Consider the following 27,220-nt stretch of genomic DNA (forward strand, 5'->3'; position numbering starts at 1 on the left):
GCCAGGGATATATTCTTCCTATAGTTCCTTCCTATCAGAAGGAACTCCCCAAATAGTAGGTGATGTTGTAAGAATCACTTAATTTCAACACAAATATTACTTCTTGCTCTGATTGTTGGACGTGGGGGTCGCCATAAAATCCAAACTTCACAGAGAACGCGATTCCAAGTTGGGACCTGATTCTGCGCTCTCCATCCTGGTGTCCTCCTAAGTAGCTGGAACCCAATTTGAGTGGAGACGTGGATCGTTGAGGACCAGGGTACACAGGGGATCGGGTTGAAAACTGGGATGAGAAAGGGATAGATAATAAGATGACTGGATGAGAGAGGTCCACCCGGGTCTCCACACCAAGGGTGGAAGACACTGGAACAAAGCCCAAAGCCGAAGACGGGCGCGCACTGCAGGACCTGGAAGATAAGCCGGCACGACGGCATTTAGGGTGGAAAGATGAATGGCTTTCCATCACCCCCTAAAAGCCTTTTTATGTTCTGGTGCTCAGTGGAAAGCACCCAAGACGCCCCCTGCAGAAAATGACCTCCCCTTCTCGGCAGCGCTGCCTTCCCGGTCCGGGAACCTTTACCGAACGGACACGTTCGGAGGAAAGCGCCCTTCTCCCACTCAGTTTTTCACCAGCCGCTCTCGGAGGAGCGCGAGGAGCCGCGGCTCAGGCCTCCGCCACCGAGCGCGCGGTGGGGGCCCGGCCGGCCGGCGCGAGCCCGGGCCGCCTAGGGCACCGGGAGGCCATCTTGCGCGTGCGCCGCTCGCCGCGCGCCGCGCTCGGCCGGGCGGATTCGCCTCCCGCCAATTTTGAAAGCTAGATTGTCAGGCCCTTCGCGGCTTGGCTGGCGGAGAAACGAAGTCGTTTCTCCAACGTCTGACCCCGTGGTGATAGGCGGCGACAGCGCGGTGCTCAGGGCCTCACAAGGTGGCCCCTTCCTGCCGAAGGCGAGGGAACGGCGGGTCCGCCCTGCCGCGGAGGCGCAGCGCCCGCGGGAAACGGACCCGCGTCCGGGGGGCAGCGGTGTCGAATGCAAAGCCCGCAGAAGCGCGGTTTCGCTCGGCCGTTCGAGATAACCGCTTCGCTCTGATCTCCTGCCTCGAGTCCTTCGTCCTATCTCCTTCACTAACGAGGTGTCCTTGGCGTTGGGGATGTTGTTGGATGCATTGTGAACTAAATTAACAAAACGTAAAATCGCCACCTTGAAGGTTCCCCAAGGCTGCGCTTCGCAAGCATGTGACTGGAAAGGCCGAGGATGAGAGAGTACTGTCCAGTTGAGCTTCTTGGGTGGGGGGAACAGGCTCTAGTTCTTCGGGAAGGAAACATGACCAGGCGACAGAATCGAGGAGAGGGGTGGCTGCGCCGCAGGAATCCGGAGATTTTGGCGAATCAACCACAGCTTGGGACCCAACGGCGACGCCTGTGTGGGTCCTCGGGCAGGGCAAACCTGGGAAGGGCCAGGGCTCTTGCATCCCCGGCGCCCTCGGCAGAGGAGCCGGCGCTCGGAAGTGGAGTGTCGCCACCGAAAGCCTCGGGGACACAGCCAGCTCCCCGCAGAGCCCGCGCCTGCCGGACCCCCGGGGTATAAACGCCCTTCTGACCCGGGAGTCCCGCGTGCGCCCAGAAGCCGGGAGAGCGAGGCATGGCTTCTGGGAGAGAGGGTCGGGGCAACGGCAGGGACGTGGAAGCAGCCTGAAAGGGGCGACGCGGGCGAGCGCTCTCTCTGTGCGGCCGACTGCAGGGGCCGCCATTTGGTGGCGGATTTCGGTATTTCAACAGCACGTTGTGTTGAACGTCACAACTGGCTTGTCCATGTGGCATGAATTTTTTCCCAACCACGGTTTTTAAACATGTAAATTTTCCCCCTAAGGCTCTCCCTTTACCCCCTAGGAGTGAGCCCCTTCCCCACTCGTGGAAGGCTCCGGTTCGCCGCGCCTCTGGACCCCAGGGTGGGGGGACTTTCCTTGGGGCGACCACGGCGCTAACACCCAAGGGCCAGTGTGAAGCGCGATGAAGTCCAGCGCAGACCTAAGGGGGTGCTTTCCTCCCCGTTTTTCCAAGACTGAGGCAATGCCGAGCCCGCAGCATTCCTCTCCTCGGTGAGAAGAATCTCATTTCCTTGGGGGTCCTGACAGGCCTTGTCTTCTCGCGGGCCCTCGTCCCCGCCCTGGCCCTGCGCGGCGCACCTCTGGGCTGGGAGGCGGGCAAACCCGCGGGGCCTAGCCGCCCGACGGCAGGCGGCTCCTCGGGGAGTGGCGCCTGGGGATCCCGCACTCGCACCTCCGACTCCACCCGGAGCCCTCGAGACCTGGGAAGCTTCAGAGTCTGTGCAGTGCCTGGAGGCCTGGAGTCCCGCCCCGGGCCGTCCTCTTCCAAGGTTTACGTTAAAGCCCCCGAGTGTGAGGAGCCCACCGAGTGGAGAACAAAGGGCCGAGGGGTGAAGGTGAGAAGGGTTCGCACGCGAGGCTGCCCAGCGCTCCGCCTGGCTCCCACTCGAGGCACGAGCAGGGCAGCCTCCGGGCCTGGAAAGAAGCAGGCGGGTGCTTTGGGGCGTCCACAGTCCCCGGCTTCCCCGCAGACTGAAGGAACCCGGTGTCGGAGCCCCAGCTGCCATGTTGCATTGGCGGAGGGCGCCAGTAATTTGACGCTCCAGAGGCAATGACACCTCCAACCCAGGAGCCCTTTGGCCCTTCGTGCGGCACAGCTGTGGTCAAGGCCCCAAGGGGCCGCAGAGCGCGGGCGGGAGGGCGAGTCCTACTGGCGGAGGATTCGCCGAGACCGCGCCGCAGCCGCTTTCCCTCGCCGCCACCTTCCTTCCAGGGGCTGCGTGGCTGCGCGCTCCGCAGAGGCTCGGTTGCCAGTAGCAACCACACGACGGCGATTTGCAACCGGGGCCGCGGCCGCTGGTATCGCTGCCTCCCGGCACACCTCGGGGTAGAGCATTTGCAACTCTGAGGGTGGCCCTAGTTGCCATCTCTGGTCCCCGCCCCGGGTCCTCATTTTGTCAGGATCCTCAGCTTCGCTCAAAAGCCAGCTCCCGGGACTTGGCCCTGCCCCCACGGCAGACAATAGGGGAGCTAAGAGCGCACTCCGCAGCGCCCGCTGCGCTGAACAGGCACCTGAGCCCCTGAGAGAGGGGAGCTTTGCTTAGTCCCAGCCCCAGGTGCCCTGTCTACACCTCGAACTGAAATTCTTTGTCACTCCATTAGAAAGCTTTCTTGACATCATTAATAAGGATGGTGGTAAAGAAGGAAGTCAAGACCAGACGTCCACTCTCTTTCTAGTAGTGTCACCACAAAGAAAAGCTTAAGATTATGTCTGCTCTTGGTAATGGTGGCTTTCCTCTGGGTTAGAGCCACAGGCAAATAAATGCTACTGTCTTCCATCTTTGTCTGCCACGAATATTTTGCACGAAATCTACAATATAACCACTCGTGTTAGCTGAAACATTATATCCATATACTTATCCTTGTTTATACAGAAGTGGTTCATTTCATTTGATGAACCACATCACCCCCTGGCAGTGTGGACTGAGTGGTCTGGTGCATAAAGATGATGACTGAGTAACCCACACAAATGTTTCTGCCTTTTTAACTTTCAGTGGTTCTGGAACAATGATTTATTTTTTAAAACACCTTATTAGTATTTTAAACAGATTTTAATTGAAGAAAAATCTCCAAAGTATCCAGGAAAGCTTTTATTTAGTGAGTAGGATAACTCAGCAAATATGTGAACTGCTAAATTTCTTCACTCTTAATACCTGTCCTGGCTTTAAATAGTTATTTAGTTCAGTGTTCTTCGTGGGTTGAAATTTCATGTAAATCACAGGTGTGCTGAAATTTATAAGTAGGAAGCTTCTTGAGGACAAGTATCTGTTTTATTTATCTTTGTATGCTCCAGAGTCTTTTTTTAATACAACTCAACAAATATCTGCTGAATTTCCAGAGGATTCTAGAAATTCAACAACCCTTACTAGAAAAACAAAACCTTACTAATAACTATTATAAAGTTTGGATATCTTTAATGAACTCATTTGCCAGGCTAGTTGCATTAATCAGATATCTTCATTCATCATATTTTTATCTAATTATGTTTCAGATATGGTACATTGTACTAAAAATATCTGACAGGTGCTTCCAGAATTCTAAGAATAATAAATTGTAAATAAGAAGTTGTAACTTTGCTATTTTCCCACCAAAACTGTCTGAAGACTGGTTGAATAGCCATAAGTAAGATGAGATATTAAAATGACTTTCATACTTTCATAGAGCAGAGACATGACATTAACTATCTTTAGAGTTCAACAGGAACATTTAAGGGGCTAGTATTGGATATTGCTAATATGCTAAGGCAATGTTTCTTGAAATAACCTATTTAATTTAAATAACCTTTAAAACATACTGAAAGTAGTTAATATGTCTTAATCATATCAGATGGCAAACTCAAATCAACATGACTCCTAAAATGACTCTTAGGTATGATGTTATAAAAGGGTTTCGCCTTTACTCTGCACGAAATGTCAAGTTTACTAAATAAGACAGTTTACTTCAAAAAAGTAAGTTAGCACTACTTGGTTCCTGGAGGCAACATAATGACCTGTAGCTTGCCCAAATACCCCCACCACCACCTCAAAAATAGGAAAGCAAGGCTTTAGTGAAAAGTTTCATTCTATGGTCTTTCAAGAATGAAAAGCTCCAACAACTTGCTTTGGACCAAGTTAAAGAGATTATCTCCCTTTTTCACTACAACTATGTCTTTCAATGAATTGAAGAATAAGATCAAAGTACATTCATATTCATGTGAATTATCACTATTGACGTGAGAATGATGGATTTCATTGTTTTATTTAAACTGAAACCAGAAATGCTGCTGCTTTTGAGTCTATATCCCTAAGGCTGTAGAATTTCTTCTGAGTACTCAAAAACAAACAATTAGGTTTGACAACCACATCATATCCATAATGTACTTCCGCACAGAGGACCTTTTATTGGAATTGGTTACATTTCTATAGAATTTTACCGCATAATTTTTTACTACTTTCCAACATCCCGAACAAAACTCCAAAGTTCAGTAAACACACTTCCAAAATATGTAACTATAAGTTGTACTGGAGAGATTATGTTTAGAAAGCATCTAGCTGTTCATGAATCAGAACATTAATTTATCAGTAATTAACTCAGGATAGTGTTTTTGCTTTGAACATGATTCATTACAGTTTGTTTTCTAGTGTAACTGAAGAACTTAGAATAAGTTTGGGAAAATGTGTTTACCAGCTGTTTCTTTCTACATATGCCTCATGACAATTTTCTTAAAATATTTTCACTCGGGGTGTTTTCAAGCTATCCCATCATTTTCTAAAGAAAAAGATTATGAGATTCAGTGGACCTTATTCACTTATATCAAATGATCATTCTGCTCCAATTACTCACCTGTTATTTTTTGTCAGTTTGGGGAACACTTTTAAGGAAATTTACTGCAATAAAGTAAGTTTACAATGGAATAAGAGCAACCTTTAAAATAAACTTAAGGGGTGCCTTTTCATGAACTTTAACATACACAATTCATATAGGCTCTCTGAACTTAGAGACATTCTAGTGCAAAAGTCTAGTATAATGGTCCGCAATGGGTTCTGGGCATATTCTTTCCCAGAAAGTTAATTGATAGCATTTACTCATAGCACTCGTAAACATTTGCCATTCATCTAAAAGCATTAAGCATCACATTTAAAAAAATAATGTGTGTTTTTTTCTATCCAACTGTGCTAAAAGAAGTTTATATCTTTACTATCACCATTTGGTATACTTAGTTAAGCAAAGAGTTTGTAAGTTTGTTTTTCTTTGGGATTTGACCATAAACATACTGGCATTATTTGTATAGTTCAATGTGTATCTGTAAACCCCCAAGACCTTTACCTTTGGCTTATAATTACAATGACAAGCAATTACGTATTTTTTTCACCAGGAAGAGAAAAAACACTACTAGAATAAAGAGCATTTCTTTATAACTCATTTTCTACCTTACTAATGGGAAAGGCGTTACTATTTTCTTATAGGTGGCAATTAATCTTTTCTTATGCTTTTCATGTAAGAAACTTTATTCACTTTAAAAATAAATATGGAGTAATGTTGGATTATGAAATAAAGTAACCCAGCTTTAGCAGCATTCAGCTGTGTCCTCTAAATCAAGGGGAAAATGACAGGAGTTGCAAATTGTAGTGCAAATATCTCCTCTTAAAAAATTTGATGCTGTGCCATCATGTCTTCCAATTAGTCTACGTTTAGGTAGCTCTCTCTACGTTCTGATAATTCCTGTGGGGATATGCAGAAAGGATAAATAACCTATGCTATTCTTGTGAAAGCAGAAACATTGAAAACCGTTTTTCTGTACTTTTGCTATATTTCCTAGGCGTCAGAGTAATGCATGAGCAAAAAATTTGGCTTGGGTCTTGATAAAGAGAAATGACGTCAAAAATTAAAAAATTGAGGCTCGCACATGCGCAGTGAGGTGCAGCTTTTTTTTTCTTTTTTAAGTAAGCTTTTGCCTCTTCACCCAGCCACTGGGATTCCGCTTGCGCAGCGAGGTCTAGGGAGCTAGCTGGCTGATGTAAGGTAGCGCAGGGTTCCCCAAACGCACTCCGGACGAAGAGCGGAAACCCCACAGACTTCCCTCCCCTGCTCCCCGCCCCCCAATAGGACTCTCCTTGTTAAGTCCTCGGGGCAGAAAGTCAGCGGGAAGCAAGGCCTGGCCGACCGGCCGTGGCGAGTTTTTCTGGCTGCGCCAATGCTTCGGGGTCTTGGCTCCGGGTTCGCCCCTGCGGGCCGACCGCCCCAGTCCCGGCCCACGGGTCCGCTGCGCCGCGGGCCGGCTCGGGGCCCCCGCGTCTCCGCGGAAGCTCGCGCGGGGTGAGGTTCCTGCTGGAGGCTCGGCCGCGGAAGCAAAGCGAAAGAACAGAGGCCTCTTCGTCTCCCCTCCCCGCTCCACCCCCGCCGCCCGCCCCGCAGAAGCCGGCTCTGTGGGACCCATGGCGCCTTCCCTCCCGGTGTCCGGGCCGGCAGCCCGCGGGGCTGCGAGGACGCTGACCAGAGGGGCGCCCCCCTCCGCCCCCGCTCCACGCCCGCGCCCGCAGCGTCCCGGGAGGCCCCGCGGGCCGCAGGCCCAGCGGCCGAGCCTGCGCGGCTCTTCCGCACTCGCGCCCCGGGGCCGCGCGCCGCCCCTTCCTCCCGCCCGCGCTCCCCGCCCGGCCTCCCCAGCGACGCGCGCGGGGCCGCAGGGGTTCTAACCCGAGAGGCAGCCGGATGCAGCCCCAACGGGCGACCTGCGCCCTGCCTCGTTAGAGAGTGTGCGGGGAATGCAGAGGTGCTCCTTGGGGCTTCTAGAAACTTCGGGGTAAAGGAAAAGCCGTGGACGTCAGGGAGGTCGGCGTGTCTCCCTCCCTCCCACACCCCAGCAGCCCTGCCCGCACTGCGCGCAGGTGTCTGCCCACGCCAGCGCCTTCGAAACCGGAACCCTGCGGCCGCGCCGCGCGGGGACCCTCCCGCGTCAGGCTTTGCGGCGCTGGCAGAGAACCCTGGGTTCAGGGAGGGCAGAATCTGCAACAGCCAGACCACAGCTCCGATGCGGGCCTGAGGGGGTTCCAAGGGTTGCTTTACTCTATGGTACCTCCGATTGTAGTCTCCTGTGTCCTGTACTGATAAAAAGGGGTACCCATCTTCTCAAGTCCCACAACACCAAGATTTTAAACGGGTGGTGGGCTTGGGGGGCGTTTAGAGGCTGACTTGTTTGGCAAGGCGGTTAGAGATTTCTACCTGGTGATATGGGGTTTGGGTACAATTCTTGAAGAACACCCATGTAAGTCTTTAGAAAGATGATATTCACACACACACACACACACACACACAATTAGCAGTATTTTATTTTTAAGCATGCAGGTCAGAAAATGTTATGCCATATTTCAGACTTCTACATTAGAAGCATCAATCAGTTTTTAGTATCAATTACTTTGTGCTATATGTTGTCTTTGGACATGAAATTATTGTGTGTAATCCCCCTGATGACAGTTTACTTTGGGAGTGTGGAAAAGCTCTGCATCCACTGAATTAGTAGACAAGATCTTTAGGATTTGGGGGCCAGCTAAGTTCACTGTCAACATTTTATTGACCTTAATACTAAACACAACAACAACAAAACGTAAAAATTTTAACGTTTAAAATGTAAAGAGTTGACTTAAAAAGTCTTGAAAAGCAAAGAATGGGAGGACACAAGCATGGAAATGTTAATCTTCCCCTCCTGGACCAAAAAGTCTGCCAGTCTCCTGCTCTGCTGACAAACTTGGTGGCAAAATTGGTCTGCTCAGACCCAAACCTAAACTCAAGGCGTTTCTCCCCCACAGAATGGCAAAACAACATTTAAGATATGTGTTTGTTTATTTATTATAGATAGTTTGAATCCACTAACTTGGTTATGGGGTATGTAATGCCTTTACTTTTTATTGAAGTATGTAAACATGGAGTTATTTCATTAATTTAAAACTTAGTGTTGACAAAATAATTATTGTGGTCTCATAACTTGAATTACATGCAATTGCCAAATAAATGCCTGTTTAAATACTAACACTTTTTAAATTGTTTTGGGAAGGAGAAAAGATTTTATACCTAGATAAACAGCTATTTTTCCTAATAACAAGCAGCCTTTTATTTTTTAAGTGATGTTTTAGATAGTGTTACCTCTTCACCTAGGTTACCCTAAGTCCTTCATGTTTGTTCCCAAAGCACTTACAGTGCTTAGAGCAATTACAGCCCTTACAACAGGGCAGGATGCAGGATGTGCTTGTTAAATGAATTAATACTTTGTTTACATGTCTGTCTCCCACTAGATTTCATGTCTTAGAAGACAGGGACATTCTGTTACTAGCAAAGCTTCTAGCACACTTGATTTACCTCAAAAGCAATTTTAAAAATGTGGATGTTAATATCTAAGTACCATATATAAAGCTTTGATTTTTGAAATTCAGCTAGGAGCTTAAGGAAAAAAATGTATATGTTAAAATTAACAAAATTTCTTTTAGGCATGTGTAGGATATATTCCCATAATAATGGGAGTTTCTGACTTTCCAAAGCAGGTTTTTAAAGAGAAACAGAACAGAACTTTTCAACTGACTTTATACTGTCTTTTGGAGTTTCATTTATATAAAGAGAGGAATACAAAGATGATTTTGAAGTTATATAAGGTTAGCTTTTTACAAAAGAGCCAAAGTCTTCCAAACAAATCTGTCATGGAAACATTTTTGCAAGTTTTTTAAAGAATATGTTTTATTCTGAATCAAATGTATTATTTCATGTGTCAAGTACATTGTATATCTGTATTTAAAGTCAGCTGGTACGTTAGAAACTTTAGGTTATTTTAAATAGCACTTTGAAAAAACCCTGAAATATCCTTTTACATAGTTCCCCCCTCCTCACTGCTTAGCTGTTAGAAGTGTGTATATGATCATGGGGGCATTCAATTAACTTTGTAAAAACAGAATGGTATTTTGAAGTTAGGAAGTTGGAAAGTGGGTTAGAAAATATAGCTTGGCTTTCTTGTTAGTAACAATAGTCTCTTGCCATATTTTATTTGAATTCCGAACTATATTTATATTATGATCCTCTATGTTATATTTTTCCATTTAATTTCAAAGACTTCTAAAAAGAAAGCTAGAATTAAGGATGAAGCATCAAGTTTCTTTAATATGTGCAATTTCAGATATAAAGGAGGAATCCTATATTGTGTTTTATAAGGAACAGTACAATTTAATCCATAGACATTGTTAATGACAGACTCTCAGGCATCTATAGTTAAAAATAAATTAGATACCACTTGAACTTAAGTTTTCAAACTTTGTAGCATTCCTTAACTAGACTTAGGTTTATAGGTTTAGACCCTTTCACCACTGAGCTCTAATCTCAATACTTTTAAGGTAGAAAATACATAGTAAAAGAAAAGAAAATACATAGTACAACATTTACTAAAAATGGAAGCTGTACTAACTTGGGAGTTTAATTGTTTAAGGACCGAAACCAATTATGGAACCTTTTAGTTTTAAGGGGATTTTTTTTCGTAATGCAACAAGGAACTGAAAACAAAATTACAATGAAGGTTTTTTGCAATTTTAATTATTTGTTAGATAATCTCTTTCTCCCCACATCTCAAAATAAACACACACAACAACCTTAATTTTAAAGGTCTGTTTCCCTATGGAAATGTGGAGATCATTGTGAAACTTTTGCCTTAGAGTTAAGTAAAGGGATTGTGGGTATCACTGGCCTCTCAACTGAAGGGCAAAGATAGGCAGGCACCTGCCTTACTGAACACGCTGCGCTCTCTGATTGCTGGCCCATTCCCCAGCTATTTGGGGCTCCACAGAATATCAAGATTTCATCAGAGAGCTCGAGTCAGAATGAGATCTCCAAGTTTATTTCATAGGACTCACCCCAAATATAAGAACCAGTCACGTTTGCATGCTCCCTTCTATTGAAGAAGACATATCAAGAGGTTTCCTGTCTTGGCACTATTCAGCAGCAGCGGTGGCTATCTTCTCACTTGGCACCTGGTGAAATTGTAGTTTCTGCTGGGGAAACATTTCAGATTGACACCTGTGATTGAGACATATGGTCTACAGCTTTTCAGAGAAGCTAGAAACCAGTAATAGACTAAGTATATAATTTTTGTTAAAAGAGATCCAGGAAAGAGTTAAAGTTACATAAACTAGGGAAGTCTGGTTAACATCATTTTGAATTAGACTTTCCAGGTAAAGATTCTCTCCCGGCTGTTTTTTTTTTTGAAATGTCATTCAGCAACAAAATAAGCCTACACTTTCAAAAGTGATATGTTTTTTAAAAGTCACACAAAAGTGAGGAAAACAAAGTTAGAAGTAGTAGGCAAAGTCACTGAAGACAGGACATATATCCCCTTGATTCCCTGTCTGCTTTTCTCTTTGGATATCTAGGAGTGCTTATTAAATGCTTTCAACACAATATAATTCAGTGTATCAATATCGTGTCTTGACGAAGCAGGAATTCTGAAAGCTGAAATGCCAGGTATGTGAAAGCTGGACTCAAGGGGAAAGCGTTTGGCTTTAAGGTTGCATTGACAATAATATATTTATCAGATTACACTATGTCACACTGAGATTTCTCTTGACTGTCGAAGGCAAGACGACCCATTGACCAGTTTCCTGGTCTCCCCGCACTTGCACCGGGTTTTCCCTGCCCGAGGGGTCCCCGTTTGCAGGAGTTGCGTGCAGCCCGGCCGCACACAGGTCTGGGGCAGTTCGTGAAGAACCTGTGTTCCCCGCGACGCCCTACCCGCAGGTTAGGGACCCACAAGCCCGCCCGACCCCTGCGGCGGCTGCGCGCGCCTGGCCCGTAGGGGGCGCCCCCGCGGGCGGAGTCCCCGGGGCCGCCCGCCGGGCGAACTTGCGGCCGTGACCTCTCCCCGGACTGTCAGTCGCAGCCCGACGGCCGCGTTCCGGTTCCGGTGGGTTCACCGGGAGACGCGTGTCCACAGAGAGGACCCGCTCGCGTCCGAGTCGCCGCCTCGGTCGCCCCGTCCGCTCGCGGACGGACGGGCCGCGCGGGTGGAGAGCGGCGGGCGCCCCGCGTCCGAAGCCCGTGCTGCTGGACCGGCGCTGGGGCGGGCGCCCCGACGGCCGGCGGCGGGGGCCGGAGGACTCAGGTCGCGCGGACCCGGCAGAGCCGGCGACCAGACCTCAGAACAGGGAGACCCTGCGCCAGGCGGGCGATCCGTCTCCGTTGCTCGCCTAGCCGCGCTCCCGCGGGGCTGTGCCGCCTGGCGCCCCTAACTCGCGCGGCGCCCCGAGTCCGCAGTCCCCGAGTCCCCGGACCCGCCTCGCGGTCGCCGCCTCCCCTGCCTCTCCCTGACCCGAACTCCCGGGCCCGCCCCAGCCCTCTCCTTCCCTGGGCCTCCTTCCCACCCCATCCCCAGCTGGCTGAGTTTTGGGGAGGAGGAAATTGGAAGACCCGAGGACGGCGCCCCTAAACCCTTCCGATTCACCGCGGAGGCTGTACAAGCTTTCAGGCGCTCCCGCGGCGCTTTGGAGGTGAGGCCGAGAGGGCGAAGCTTACAGACGTGTGTGCGCGAGGCCCAACGTCCCTATTTCCATCTTTACCGCTACCAGCCAAGTGTCAAGTTGGAAGTCAGAGCCAAAGAAATTGCCTGGAAGTCATTTTACGTGAATGGGGATCTACCCTAATCAGACCCGTTTTATCTGGGTGCCGGTGCATGTCACCCTCTCTTTGATCACCTTCCACTTCTTTACACCAAAGGAATTCCAGAGTGGTTGACACATTATTTCTTCTTTTGCATTAGTGAAAGAGCAATGATGTGCTTGAATATTTTCCAGGAGATTTAAAGTCGGTAAAGACCCAAGTTTGAGAAATCCTTATGGTGTTCTCTTTTCACCTCTCAGCCCGAACTCAGACTACAGAGGAGAGTTGTGTGCGCGCGTGTGAAGTGCTTGTTATCTGTTACCAAAGAGATAAGATAAAACAGCTCTTTGCTCTACTCTTTTCTCCTCCTCTCTCCCTCCCTCCTCTTTTTCTCAGTCTCTCCCTCATTAAGCATGATTCCATCCACAATCTGAACTCAAAGTAAGATAACATTTTATCACTACCATGAAAAACCTTCAATTTATAGGATATGATCTTTAAAACTCATTTAAAGTAACATGGAATTAAAAGAAAATTAAGAACATATTGGCAGGGCAAGAATATTTAGACATAATATTTACTCTGTTCCCCAACCCTCAGGGGAATTACTAATATACCTAAATGATATATACTTTTTATATTTTTTGGTCACTGGGGGGGATTTTGGTGTTTATTCCTTGTATGTTTTTATTTGGAGTCAGGAGATGTATTTAGAACAGCAAGTGTATTTTATAATCACTTAAAAACTTTTTATTTAGGGATAGTTGTAAATTCACATGTAGTTGTAAGAAATAATAGATGATCCTGTATACTTCAAAACTGTAGTATGGTATCACAAGTAGGATGTTCACATTGATAATTCATTGATTTAATTTAGGTTTCCCCAGTTTTAATTGTATGTGTGTGTGCGCGCTCTACAGTTTTATCCTGTGTGTATCCATCACCACCATAGTTAAGATACAAAACTCTTTCATCACCACACGGATGGCCCCTTATATTGCCCTTTTATATTCACACCCATCTCCCTCTTGTGTCTAACCCTGGGCAACCACGAATTTCTTTCCATTTAAAGCATTTTGTCATTTCAGAGTTGGTAACCTTTTGTTCTACAGTTGTTTCGTGTGAAAACCAGTACTTTCTTCTGCATGTATGGTGTGCAGACATGCTCCTCAAAGTACTCAGAGCGGTGCTGGATACACGAATTTTCATGTATACGGACTAACCAAAGATGATTAGATTAGATTACATTTTTAAAATGCACTTATTTTTTAGATTATTCTTTCCTTTTTCAGTCCTACTCAATCGCCTTTGTAAATGAAAATTTGCAATTTACACATATTTACTTTTTGGGCAATATACAGCTAAACTAAAAAACAATTTAAAGGGTAAAATGATTGCCATTAAAAATTTGATGCTGAAATATGGAAGTATAGATAACACTTAAGACACAGACTACCATGTTTAGTATAATAGTAGTAAGTTTTCTCTTCCCATAAATGCACAATGTAGAATATATTATGGAATTTAATCAATCCAAACTTTTAGGCTAAGTGATCACCAAAATAAGTGACTTATATATGAAATTTTAAATAGCCAACTATTTCCACTTATGGTCTGGTGTATGAAAGAATGGAATACAAAAAATATATACCTTAATATTTTAAAGTTGTGTACACTTGACTAATATCTTGATGGAACACTAATAAGAGTTTTTCCTTCCTGAGAATTTTATTTTAACATGTTTCACGTTAGCTAGATTTAATTTAAGTACCCGTTTAGTTATTTTAAATAGAGACAGATCATAAATATTCTAGTATATTTTTAATTAAAAATAACCTGTAAGGTTTGTTATAAAAATGTTTCGTTTATTAATTTAAATATTTAAGTGGTTTATTCTTTTAAAAACCTGGATTTAAAAATACTTTTGAAGAAGTCACTGTATGTGTGCACCAATTATATGTTCTCAGCAAGCTTTGTTTTTTCAGACATATGACTTTATTTTGGTTGCTGAAGATACCAGTGCGTTTTATTCCTGACTTTGACATAGTTTCTGCATACATGGGAAGGTTTTTACTCACTCTTTTCTAATAAACTATTTAAATAAATACGTATCACATCCAAGATGATGTGAAAACCATTTTATATAAGCATCATGATAAATCAGTAGTTCACTTGTTAAGAATTCTTGAATTCATTCACTGTGAAAGGACTTTAAAGGTGAAAATCATCAATGGAGTTTTATTTCATTTTAAATCTCTGCTCTTTTTCATTGTGTTTTTGATGTGCTACTCAGTTAATGACAGAATTTGTCTTATTAAATATGTCCAAAGTAATTACTAAAGCAAGCCAAGTGTTGTCAGATATATTCTTCAGAGTATTTGGACAAAACTAAGTTTGATTTCTAATCAACCTTGGTTCTAGAAAGACTGTGCAGTATGTCTATAACCTAGGGTTCTTTTTTCTCATTGAGATTTTATTTCTTCTAAATAAAAAGAGCATACATGAAAACATTAGAAAGTTTATTGGTTGTGAAAAGTTTCTTTATGTACCATCAAACCCTGCTCGTTTGAACCATTACATCTTGCAAGTATTTAAAAATGAATTTTGATACTTTTCCTCTTTGAATAAAGCCTGTAGTAGTAGAAATATAGATTGCTACTTCTACCAGTTGTAGAATTGGAGTAAGTTAAGGTGGCTGTTTAGTTATAAAATATAAGAATTATGTTTAACAACATATTAGAATACCAGGCCACTCTTATGTTGTTTAAGAGGTCTTTTGAAATAAGCTAATAAAAGTTCCAAGTAAATTATTTTTAAACTGCTTAACTAAATAAAAATAAACTTCTCTGAAGCAGATATTTTTATAAGTAAAGTGGTGGTAAAGTTTAAAATAATACCTTGTAATATGTTACATGTAACCTATAGTAAAACAGTGGACATTGGCAAATCAGTAGGTATATATATTTTCAGAAGAGTAGAATAAAGTAGTTTGCGTAACACTTTAAATATGCATCTGTATGAAGCTGGTTTGCAAGTTGAGTCAATTTAATGGGTTCAGAACTCAAGAAAATGAGTAATATATGTTGGCAGAAAATGATTTTAAATTACATGTGTCTGGGGCAGGGTTAAGATCTTCAGATTAATCCACTCATAGCCCTTCAATTTGCTATGAGAATGAAAAGCCTGTGGTAAGCATTTATGATGTATTTAAAACATGTGTGGTAGGTAAAAATGTATCACAATTCTCTTACAAAAACTACTGTTCAATAGGATAAAGATAATTAGTGGAGCAACTTCAAAAGACCTAATGAATTATGCTATTTAAACTTGCTGCATTTTGTCAATATAAAAGAAATCATAATTGTAAATATATGATAAATCAAAGCACTGACTTTTTTTTTAAAGATAGGGATAGAGGTTTTTTTCACATATGTTAAAGTGGAAACTATTCTAGAGAAGTATAAAAATTCTAAAAATGTAGCCTCGAATAATATGTCCTAAAAACCAGATTATTCTGACATTTACTGTGTTCTAAACCACTGTTCCTACATGAACATTTATTTATTTTGTTATATAAGCATTGGTACATAAATAGAAAATAATATAGTGAGGGTTGCGTCTCATTGTTTTCTTAGGAAAAACTGGATGATTAGGGGAAAAAAACCCCAAGCTATCAATCATCCTATGAGAGTGGGGCTTAGAAATGGCAAATGGTGTGGGCTAGATTTAAATGTTACATGTTAAATGTTTTTGAAAGGTTATTTAAATAGTTTTAAATTCCACTTTACATTTTTAATGTTTCTTTATGGCCTTTGCTCCTATGACTAGAACCTTTCCTATACTCCTTTGCCTAATTAATTTATACTCATTCTTTATGGCTCTGTTTAGATATTGATTTCTCAGGGAAAACTTCCTTGGGCCTTCATAGTAAGTTAAGCCTCCTGATTTATGCTTTTCTTGCTTCTAATATTTCTCTTTCATAACACTTATTCTAATTGCAATGATTTAGTTTCTGTTTTCTCCACTGTGAATTCCATGCCTAGCATAATGCTTAGCATAAAGTAGATATTTAACATGTTTAAATAGAATGAAGAAGTAATTATATTTGCGTTTTCACATCTCTTAAAAATCAGGTTTTTGTAACAGCTGAGGTAGGTAGAGTGGTGATCTTCTACAGTGTGGATACTTAAGCCCAACAAGGTTGAATAATTACTCTCATCAGAGTGAATTAGTGGCCAAAGTGGGACTAAGACCTGTTTCTTAATTGCTGCCTGACCTTGTGCTCTTTCTGCTTGTAGGAATTAATAAACTATTTCTAAATGGTTCTAGGGATTCCTAATAAACCTCAGTGTTAACTGTTGAAACAAGTTGTCTGTTTAGGCCTTTGGATACCAAGGCTGTCTAGTAATTGTGTGTATAATTGCCTTTTGAGGTTTCCTTGAGGACCATTATAAGAACTTGAATGGAGGCCAGATGCAGAGGACCAACTTTAATAAATACCTGGAGGTTTGAGGGAGAAGGACTTGTATTAGGGTTAAACTGGCCTCAGAGCTCTAGAGGACCTTGTGGCCGTATCAAACCAGAATCTCGTTTGAAGCACCTGAGGAAAAGTGTGTAATCCACTGGGAACTGAGACCCAAGAGAGTACTTCAGAGAGTTGCCGGACTGAGACCCTGCTGGGATCAGGGAAGGTGCAGAGGAGGCTTCATCAGGGCCTGTGGCCCTGTGATTGATTGCCTTTTCTCCTGGGCTTTTTGATAACTCATGAGGCAGAGCACAATGAAGGGGGAGGCACTGGATAAATGTTGGTTAATTGAATGTATACTTAACATTTCCCTTTGTTTCTGATTTGACCATACTTTATATGAAGGATTTTTCTCCCATGTTTTTTAGGGGCAGAACTTTGGGATTTCTATTGAAGTGGATGTACTAACCCTAGGAGAAATCCAGGGCCACCCCTTGAGAAAAAATTTGGCCTGGCCTTGCAGTGCATGGGCTGGCCCATCAGAACACAAGTCAGACTTCCCTAATTTTCAAAGTGTGTAATGATTTGGTTTTGCTATTTGCCCCCATGCTCTCTATCATTAGGGTAGCTCATTTAAAAGATTTGTTATTATTTAAGTTCTGTTAAAACTCTAGGTTGAATCAATAACATTTGTTTTTGTGTGTATGTGTGCATGTGTCTCCTAAGGAAGTGATTTCTACTTTTCCATATATTCTGTCTCTGTGTCAAGTCAGAATCACTATTAAATTATGTAATTTACTAGATTATATTAGTTTTCCACAAAAATGTCTTTGTAGAGTTAGTCTAATATTATGCCTTCTATTTAATTTTTAAATCAAGGGTTTATTTTAAAAATAGACAATTTCCCATAGTTTCTTTAAATCTGCCATTTAAGATATTGTCCATTTTGTTATTAAATGTTTTTAATATAAAGACACATACACTCTTCAATTTAACTGTCTTAACTATTACACGTCAAACTAACCCCTGGTATGGAATTTTCCAAAAAGAAATGCTCCTACTTTATTTTATTTCATGAAGCATTTCCCTTTTTACTTTTGCTAACATAAAACTCTGTGTTTTGTTCATACCTCAACTGAAGCAACTATCCCTAACCTATATTTCTAATAAAATTGTCAATCCATGTCTTCTTTACATGGCTCTTAATGATTATCTTTGTATACATGTATTTTAGAGTAAATTATCTATAGAGAATTTAGGTAGAGTATAAATAAAATAAAAATTAATTCTATCTGAAGATATGTTTTTGAACTAACTACCTTCCAAAATTTTCCCCTTCAAATATCACTCATGAAAGCTCTTGGAGCAGACAGTCCTTTCAGAACTGTCCTGTATATTCATTTTCACCATTTGTTCATTCATCATTCAATAAACATTTATTGAGTGTCCACATGCCAGATGAATGCTGAGATGGTGATCATACAAAAATAGAAAGCCCTTAAGGGGCTTATTTGCTAATGGAGAGATAGATAAATAAATAAAATACTGCTTGATAAGTGTGTAAAGATAGACATATGGAGCACATATGGAAGGTACTTAACTCAGGCTTTGGGAGTGAAGGGTGCTGTTTATAGGAGATTTCCAGGAGGCATTCCTAGGAGTTAGCCAGATGAAGGGGGGAAGGAGAAACTGCATTCAGGAAGAGGGAAATTATGTGGAAAGGCACAGAGACAAGAAAAAATGTGGTATATACTTGATAGAAAAGACAATATTTAGGTATAGCTGGAGCTTCTTGGGAGTAATAAGACAAAGGAGAGAAAAGTCATTGTCTAGAGAGGAAAACAAACCTAATTATGAAGAACCTCTTCTGAAGTTTGGATTTGTCCTGAAATTGATAGAAAGTCATTGAAGAGTTTTAATTAGAGGAACATTGGGATCCATTTTGTGTTTTAGAAAGATGATTTTCCTAGTAGAGAACAAATTAGAAGGGCTAAAAAAAGGATCAGGAAGACCAGGTATCCATTTTTGCTGCACCACTCACACTGGATACGAGATATGCAAGACTTACAACTTAGTAGAAGGGGCAGGCAAGGAGAAATGAATTTAAGATGAATCCCAGGCTTTTGGTTGTATAGGCACATTAACGTCATTCATTAATGGAGAAAGAGGGTACAAAAGGCAGAGGCAATGGTGATTTCACTCTAACAGTGTTGGGGTGGTAGTGTGTCTGAGAGAGCTGTAGGGTAGTGACTATGTTAAACTATTTGGATATATAGGGCTCTGGAGCCTAGGAAGGATACCTTAGCTGGGAATAAAGGTTTAGATATGTGGAACTTACATATTCATTTCAAAATTAGAGTTAAAGATTATATTTTTTATGTAATTGTAAACATGTAAGTTTCAATCATTTTATCTAAAGTATGCATAAACTGAACTTGCCATAACTTGTGTCTTCTACATGCTCATTCAATTCAAATCTCACATATATAGACAGTGATGGCTGTGACATAGTGGAGAGTCAGACATACTGCAAAAATGAATGGAATTTCAATTTAATAAAGTAATAATGACAGCGACAGTAATGTTGGTGTAGAATAATGTCAATCCAGCAGGTTTACCCTTTGTTATGCACTCTAAACCTGGCAATAGGCCAGTTTTAACTGGTAAGTGGTACATGCTATATATCATTAAATTAGTAAATAACTGTATACTCTGCTTCCTTGCCCTCTTAGAAGAGTTGCTAGCTTGTTCAGTGAGTCAGTGGTCTCAGGCCCCTGTTCCTCCCACCTCTCCCCACCCAAAAGTGACATATCAGATGTGATAGCCCTTAACTCATAAAAATTGAGTTAATAGTGAATCACCAAACAAAATTCAGAAGATACTAACTATAGTATTAACTATAATGAGAATAATTTTCAAAGGAGAAAACATGAATTTTTATCATAATGTAAAAAGACTATACATATATTTTGTAATTCATTCTGACCCTGTAAATCAATTATAAGACTCTTTGTGTATTGTAAGGGATATAACATTTAAACACATAATTGAGAGACTATCGGTCAAGATGGAGGCATAGGTAGACACGCTTCACATGCTTGTACAACCACAAGAAGGATCACAACTGACTTCAAAACAAAAAACACCCAGAACTACCAGAAAATCGAACTGTATGGAAGTTCGATTTAAAACCAAGGATTTAAAGAGGCCATATTCATCCAGATGGGTAGGAAGGGCAGAGATGAGGAGCAAGGGTGGAGAGGATATGGTATGGTGGTGGCAAGGTGGGGGTGGTGGCTGGAGAAATGGGTGGTCCAATATTCACAAGTGGTGGATAAAAATTGGGAAGGGTAACTGGGGAACAAGTGATTCTAGCCCCAGGCCAGACTGTGCAGCCCAGGGTTCCAGTGCCAGAAAATTAAAGCCTTATAACTTATAGCTGTAAAAACCAGTGGGGGTTGGGGTGGTGGAAGAAACTGAAGGTCTCACAGGAGAGTCTGTTTAAAGGGCCCACATAGTCCTAGAACTTATGCAAACCCACCCACTCTGGGAACTAATGCCAGGGTGGAAGCTAGAGGGCCACCAGTCACATTCAGGAAGTAGGTCCATGATTGGAAACAGGGAAAGTGCTAAGCAAGCCACTAGCAGCCAGGCAGTGGCATTGTTTCCTCTCTAACTCCTCCCCAACATACAGAGCCATGAAGTGATGAAGTGGTTTGCCCCACCCTAAGAAATACCTAGGGCTCCACCCCATACAACTTAACAGGTGTGCTAAGACAGGAGTCAAAGAAGCTCTACCTAATACACAGAAACAAACACAGGTAGGCTGCCAAATTGAGGAAACAAAGAAATAGGGCCCAAATGAAAGAACAGTATAAAACCCCAGAAAATGGAAATTGCCAACCTATCAGATGCAGAGATCAAAACACTGGTGATAAAAATGCTCAGGGGACTTAATGAGTACAGCAAAAGCATAAGAAAAGAAATAAAGGCTACATTAAGTTAAATAAAAAAGTTAAAATGAAGGGAACCAACAGTGGAGGGGAGGAAACTTAGAATTACATCAGCAATTTGGAACAAGAGGAGGAAATAAACAGTCAGCCAGAACAGACCAGAAGAAATAAGAATTAAAAAAAAAAAAGAAGTGAGTATAAAAAGACTCTGGGACATCTCCAAAAAGGGCCAACATCTGAAACAGACATGCTAGAAGAAGAAGAGGAAGAGCAACAAATTGAAAACTTATTTGAAAAAATGATGGGAGAAAACTTCCCTAATTTGGTGAAGGAAATAGATTAACAAGTCTAGGAAGCACAGAGAATCCCAAACAGGTTGTACCCAAAGAGGACCACATCAGTAAACATCATATTTAAAATACCAAAGGTTAAAAGTAAAGAGAGAATCTTAAAAGCAGTAATTGAAAAGCAAGTAGAAACTTACAGAAGAGTTCCCATAAGACTGTCAGCTGATTTCTCTAAAGAAACTTTGCAGGCTAGAAGGGACTGGCAAGAAGTATTCGAAGTGATTGAAAGCAAGGACCTATAACCGATACTAGTCTACCCAGGAAAGCTATCATGTACAATTGAAGGGCAGAAAAAGTGCTTCCCAGGCAAGGTAAAGTTAAAGGAGTTCATCATCACCAAGCCCTTATTATATGAAGTTTTAAAGGGATTAATACAAGAAAAAGAAGATCAAAACTATGAACACTAAAATGACAATAAACACAATTATCAACAACTGAATCTAAAAAACAAAAACAGAAAATAAGCAAACAGCTAGAACAGTAACAAAATCATAGATATGGAGATCACTTGGAGGGTTATCAGTGGACAGGGATAAGGGAAAGAATGGGGGAAAGGTACAGAGATTAAGAAGCATAATTTGTAGGTAATAAATAGACAGGGGGATATTAAGAATAGTATAGGAAATGGGAAAGCCAAAGAACTTACATGTATGACATATGGATATAAACTAAGGGGAAGGAATTGCTGGGGGGAAGGCAAGTACCAGGTGGAGGAGGGGAAAGGGAAAAATTGGGACAACTGTAACAGCATAATCAATCAAATATACTTAAAAATAAAATCGTAATTCACTGGATAGTTATGAGAGTGAAAGAGCATTTCACAGAAAACAGAACTAGACATATGATACCAAAATTTATGATTTTTAAAAAGATTTTATTTATTTATTTTTAGACAGAGAGGATGGGAGGGAGAGAGGGAGGGAAACATTAATGTGTGGTTCACTTGAGTGCACCCCCTGCAAGGGACCTGGCCTGAAACCCAGGCATGTGCCCTGACCAGGAATTGAACTGGCGACCCTTTGGTTCACAGGCTGGTGCTCAGTCAACTGAGCCACGTCAGCCAGGGCAAATTTATAATTTCTTAATCAAGTGCAGGAACAGTGGCCTGAAGTACATAACTATAGAGGCTGGAAGAAACCAAATCAGGTCCTGAAAATTCTTATTCTTAAAGAAAAGCAAAGGAGGAACACTTAAATATTTTCAAATAAGATATGAGCAGTGAAGCAAAATGAGAACCAGTCCGAAAATTTATCAGTGTCACAAAACTTGCTTCAGTAAAAGTATAACCATATAAATGTAATATCTTATTAAAGAAATAAAAAATTAAATCTATTAAAGGATGAGTGTAATTGGTTAAACTCTTTGATAGGAGAACATATAGTGCTTAGAGTAGTAAAATCAATGTTAGTGGTGGTTTCTAGAGCCAAGAGTACAAGTTTTTCAAGAAGAGTTAGTTGTGCAATGTCTGGCACAGATAACGCCCATTTTTAGTCACAAAATCTTTAATTACAAAATCATAAGCATGTAATTATGCAACATAACAATATCAATCTCAAGCACACTGTATGACATTTTAGATGAAATGTTCAAATTGCTGTCCACATCGTGTCAGACATTCATGTATCCTACCAGCCACTCAAGCAAGCTTTACTTCTGCCAGAACCTTTATATTCAGAACTGTGCTAGGTACTTTGAAAAACAAAAGAGAAGTATAAATCAATCTCCACTCTAGAGATGTTTATTATTTTACTATGGAGATAAGACATTTTTCAAAGATAAGACATTTTCTTTTCTATAAAACAAACTAGACAACCACATAACATGCTTTGGCAATAATGGCTGCTGTGTTTTGCACAACTTTGAGAGTACCATTTATATCATAATCTATATAAGTGGCATCCCCTGGATTTATGCAGTACACAGCCTGCTCAGCCATACTTTATGGACCTGGAAATTACTCAGTTTTCATTTTCATTTGTTTCCCTGAGTGTAAGTAATGTAAACAATAAAGCTTCCCATTTCATTAGAATAACACCACAAAAATCTTAATTTGACCTATTGCTAAATCTGATCTGGTCCCAACCAAACTCCCTAGCTTTATCTCTTTCCATGTCACTCCTCCACTTGACATTTCAGGCTGATCTGAAGTTATATCAGATTCTTCAACAATCTGCCACAATCATGCATCCCTTGTCCAAACCAGAAACCTGAGTGGTTTTCCTGTGTTCAGACTTGTCTATTTTCATCTTTTCTCACATGTGTAATCAGAGTGATCCTTTACAAAGTACACATTTGATTGTGTCACAGTACTGACATTAATGGTCAGATACAATTTAAAATACTTGCACTGGATGCTGTGGCTCAGTGGATTGAGTGCCAGCCTGCAAACCCAACAGTTGCTGGTTTGATTCAACATTGGGGGATACGCCTGGGTTGCGGGCCAGGTCCCCAGTAGGGGGTGTGCGAGAGGCAACCACACATGGATACTTCTTTCTCTTTCTTCCCTGCCCCCTGTCTCTCAAAAAATACATTGTAAAAATCTTTTTAACCCCCCCGAAATACTTAAAAATACTTTATTGGACCCTCCAGGATTTTTGTTTCTGTCCATTTCTTAGCCTTCTTTCTTGAACATTCTCTCTCCCCTCTTGCACTTTAGTCATACTGCATTCTCAGTTTTGTCAATATATCAAACTGGTTTTGGTTCTGAACGACATAGTTCCTTTTCGTTGGAATACTCTCCAATCTATTTACCTCTCTACTCCAGTTTGTTAGCAGGCAATCTGCTCAGAAGCCTTCAGATATAAACTTAGATGTTACTTATCCTGAGTTGCCTTTTCTGTGTTCTTTAAAGCCTGAGTTAGATGTCCTACTGTGTGTTTGTAGAGCATACTCTACTTCTCATCTAGTTGCATACATCATAATGTGTTGCATTTATTTCTCTCTCACAGTGTGTTTATAAGTTTCTTGAGGTCAAAGACAACTGTGTTTCAGCACCTGTCTACTCTCTCTTTCCATGTATATATATAATACATTATATATATGCATTAATACATAACACATTAATGCATATATATAACATGTATATGCATATATATTTTTTCAATTATAGTTTACATTTGATATTATTATGTATTAGTTTCAGATGTATAGCATAGTGCTTAAAAGATCAGGTACTTTACACTGTGGTCCTGATATTTCAAGTACCCACCTGGCCCCATACATAGTTATTACGATATTATTAACTATATTCCCTATGCTGTAATTTACATCCCCATGATTATTCTGTAACTACCAATTTGTACTTCTTAATTCCTTCACTTTTTTTACCCATCCCCCCAACCTCCTCCCCTCTGTCAACTGACACTCTATTCTTTGGGTCCATGAGTCTATTTCTGTTTTTTTATTTTGTTCTTTAGATTCCCCACATAAGTGAAATCATACGATATTTATCTGTCTGACGTATTTCCCTTAGCTTAATATCCTCTAGCTCCATTCATGCTATCACAAAAAGTAATATTTCATTCATTTTCATGGCTGAATAGTATCCATTGTGTCTATGTACAACAGCTTTTTTACCCACCTGTCTATTGATGGGCACGTGTGTTCCTTCCATAGCTTTGCTATTGCAAATAATGCTGCAATGAACATAGAGATATATATACTCTTTCAAATTAGTGTTTTGGTTTTCTTTGGATATATTCCCCAAAGTGGAATCACTGGGTCATAAGACAATTTCATTGTTAATTTTTTCCAAATTTTTTTGTTTAATTATTTTTCAAGTAATTATTTTTAATTTTTTGAGGAACCTTCACACTAATCAACATTTCCACCAGCAGTGCATGAGGGTACCATTTTCTCTACATCCTCGACAACACCTGTTGTTTATTGATTTATTGATGATAGAAGTCTGACAGGTTTAATATGTTATCTCATTGTGGTTTTGATTTACATTTCTCTGGTGATTAGTGATAGTGAGCAACTTTTCATACTTCTATTGGCCATCAGTATGTCTTCTTTGGAGAAATATCTATTCAGATCTTCTGCCCACTTTTTAATTGGATTGTTTGTTTTTCTGGGGTTGTGTTGTCTGAGTTCTTCATAAATTTTGGATATTAACCCCTTATCAGATGTATGGTTGGCAAATATTTCTTCCACTCAGGAGGTTGTCTTGATTTTGTTGATGGTTCCACTTGCTGTGCAGAAACTTTTTATTTTAATGTAGTCCCATTTGTTTACTTGTTTATTTCCCTTGCCCAAGAAGATATGTCAGAAAAAATATTGCTCAGAGAAATGTCAGATTTTACTGCTTATGTTTTCTTTCAGGAGTTTTATGGTTATAGGTCTTATATTTAAGTCAATAATCTATTTTGAGTTTATTCTTGATATAGTGTTGTAAGGTGGTCTAGTTTTTTTTACATGTATCTGTCCAATTTTCCCACCACCATTTATTTATTTTTTATTTTTAATATATTTTATTGATTATGCCATTACAGTTGTTCTATTCCCCCTTCATTCCCCTCCACCCTGCACACCTCCTCCTCCACCATCCCCCCTTTTGTTTATGACCATGTGTCACAAGTTCTTTAGATTCTATATTTCCTGTACTATTCTTGCCCTCCCCCTATCTATTTTCCACCTACCATCTATGCCACTTATTTTCTGTACCTTCTCCCGCCTTCTCCTCCTCCCACTCCCCTGTTGCTAACCCTCCGTGTGTTCTTCATTTCTGTGGTTCTGCTCCCAATCTAGGTGTCCTCTTGGTTTGCTTTTGTTTTAGGTGTGGTTGTTAATAACTGTGAGTTTACTGTCCTTTCACTGTTCATATTTTTATCTTCTTTTTCTTAGATAAGTCCCTTTAACATTTCATGTAATAAGGGCTTGATGATGATGAACTCCTTGAATTTGATCTTATCTGAGAAGCACTTTATCTGCCCTTCCATTCTAAATGAAAGCTTTGCTGGATAGAGCAATCTTGGCTGTAGGTCTTTGGATTTCATGACTCAGAATACTTCTTTCCAGCCCCTTCTTGCCTGTAAGGTCTCTTTTGAGAAATCAGCTGACAGTCTGATGGGAACTCCTTTGTAGGTGACTGTTCCCTTATCTCTTGCTGCTTCTAGGATTCTCTCTTTCATTTTAATCTTGGGCAATGTAATTATGATGTGCCTTGGTGTGTTCCTTCTTGGGTCCAACTTCTTTGGCACTCTCTGAGCTTCTTGGATTTCCTGGAAGTCTATTTCCTTTGCCAGACTGGGGAAGTTCTCCTTTATTATTTGTTCAAATAAGTTTTCCACTTGTGGCTGTTTCTTTCCCCCTTCTGGTTCCCCCATAATTCGGATGTTGGAACGTTTAAAGATGTCCTGGAGGTTCCTAAGCCTCTCCTCATCTTTTTGAATTCTTGTTACTTCACATTTTTCTGTTTGGTCATTTCTTCCTTCCCACCACCATTTATTGAATAGGCATTCTTTGTCCAATTGTATGTTCTTGCTTTCTTTGTCATAGATTAACTGAACATATAGGCATGAAATTATTTCTGAGCTCTCTGTCCTGTTTCCTTGATACATGTGAGTTTTTATGCCAGTACAATGTTGTTTTGATTACTATAGCCTCGTAGTATAGTTTGATATTAGGTAATGTGATACCCCCTACTGTGTTCTTTTTTTCAAGATTTCTGTTGCTATTTGGAGTCTTTTGTGTTTTCATACAAATTTTTGGATTATTTATTCTAGTTCTGTGATATATGCCAGTGGTATTTTGATAGGAATTGTGTTGAATCATAATCGATATATCTTGAATGAATTACTCATTCCATGGTAATTTCTAAAATATGTGGTAGAAAAGGCTCAATTTATGAGCCCATAAAGTCTTAATTTTTTTCTTCATCAGAATAGAAGGTATTGATTAATATGCACCAATAACAATAAAATTTTGGAAACAACCTAAGTGTCCATTAGTGAATGAATGGATCAAAAGTCTATAGAACATTTACACAATGGAATACTATGCAGCAGAAAGAAAGAAGGAGCTCCTACCCTTTGTGACAGCATGGATTGATCTATAGAGCATTATGCTAAGTGAAATAAGCCAGGTGGTTAAAGACAAATACCATGTGAGCTCACCTATAAGTGGAACCTTATCAACAAAACAACCAAGCAAGCAAAATATAAACAGAGACTTTGAAATTAAGAACAAACTGACAGTAACCAGAGGGACGGTGAGAGGGGATAATGGGGGTGGGAAGGGAGGAAGGGATT

At 41.2% G+C, this 27,220-nt stretch overlaps 1 protein-coding gene across 1 annotated transcript in view; it reads left to right on the plus strand.

The window, feature by feature from the left end:
- Positions 1-7,920: 7,920 nt before the first annotated feature.
- SPAG6 (sperm associated antigen 6) overlaps positions 7,921-27,220 on the plus strand; it is a 60,710-nt gene continuing 41,410 nt past the window's right edge. Inside the window, 3 exon segments of the mRNA XM_042053991.1 lie at positions 7,921-7,926; positions 11,405-11,889; positions 11,981-12,227. Of these exon segments, the coding sequence (XP_041909925.1) occupies positions 7,921-7,926; positions 11,405-11,889; positions 11,981-12,227 (738 nt within the window).

Source organism: Sturnira hondurensis, unplaced genomic scaffold, assembly GCF_014824575.4.
Source record: "Sturnira hondurensis isolate 20B ecotype Veracruz unplaced genomic scaffold, ASM1482457v3 Scaffold0009906, whole genome shotgun sequence".
NCBI classification, from domain to species: domain Eukaryota; kingdom Metazoa; phylum Chordata; class Mammalia; order Chiroptera; family Phyllostomidae; genus Sturnira; species Sturnira hondurensis.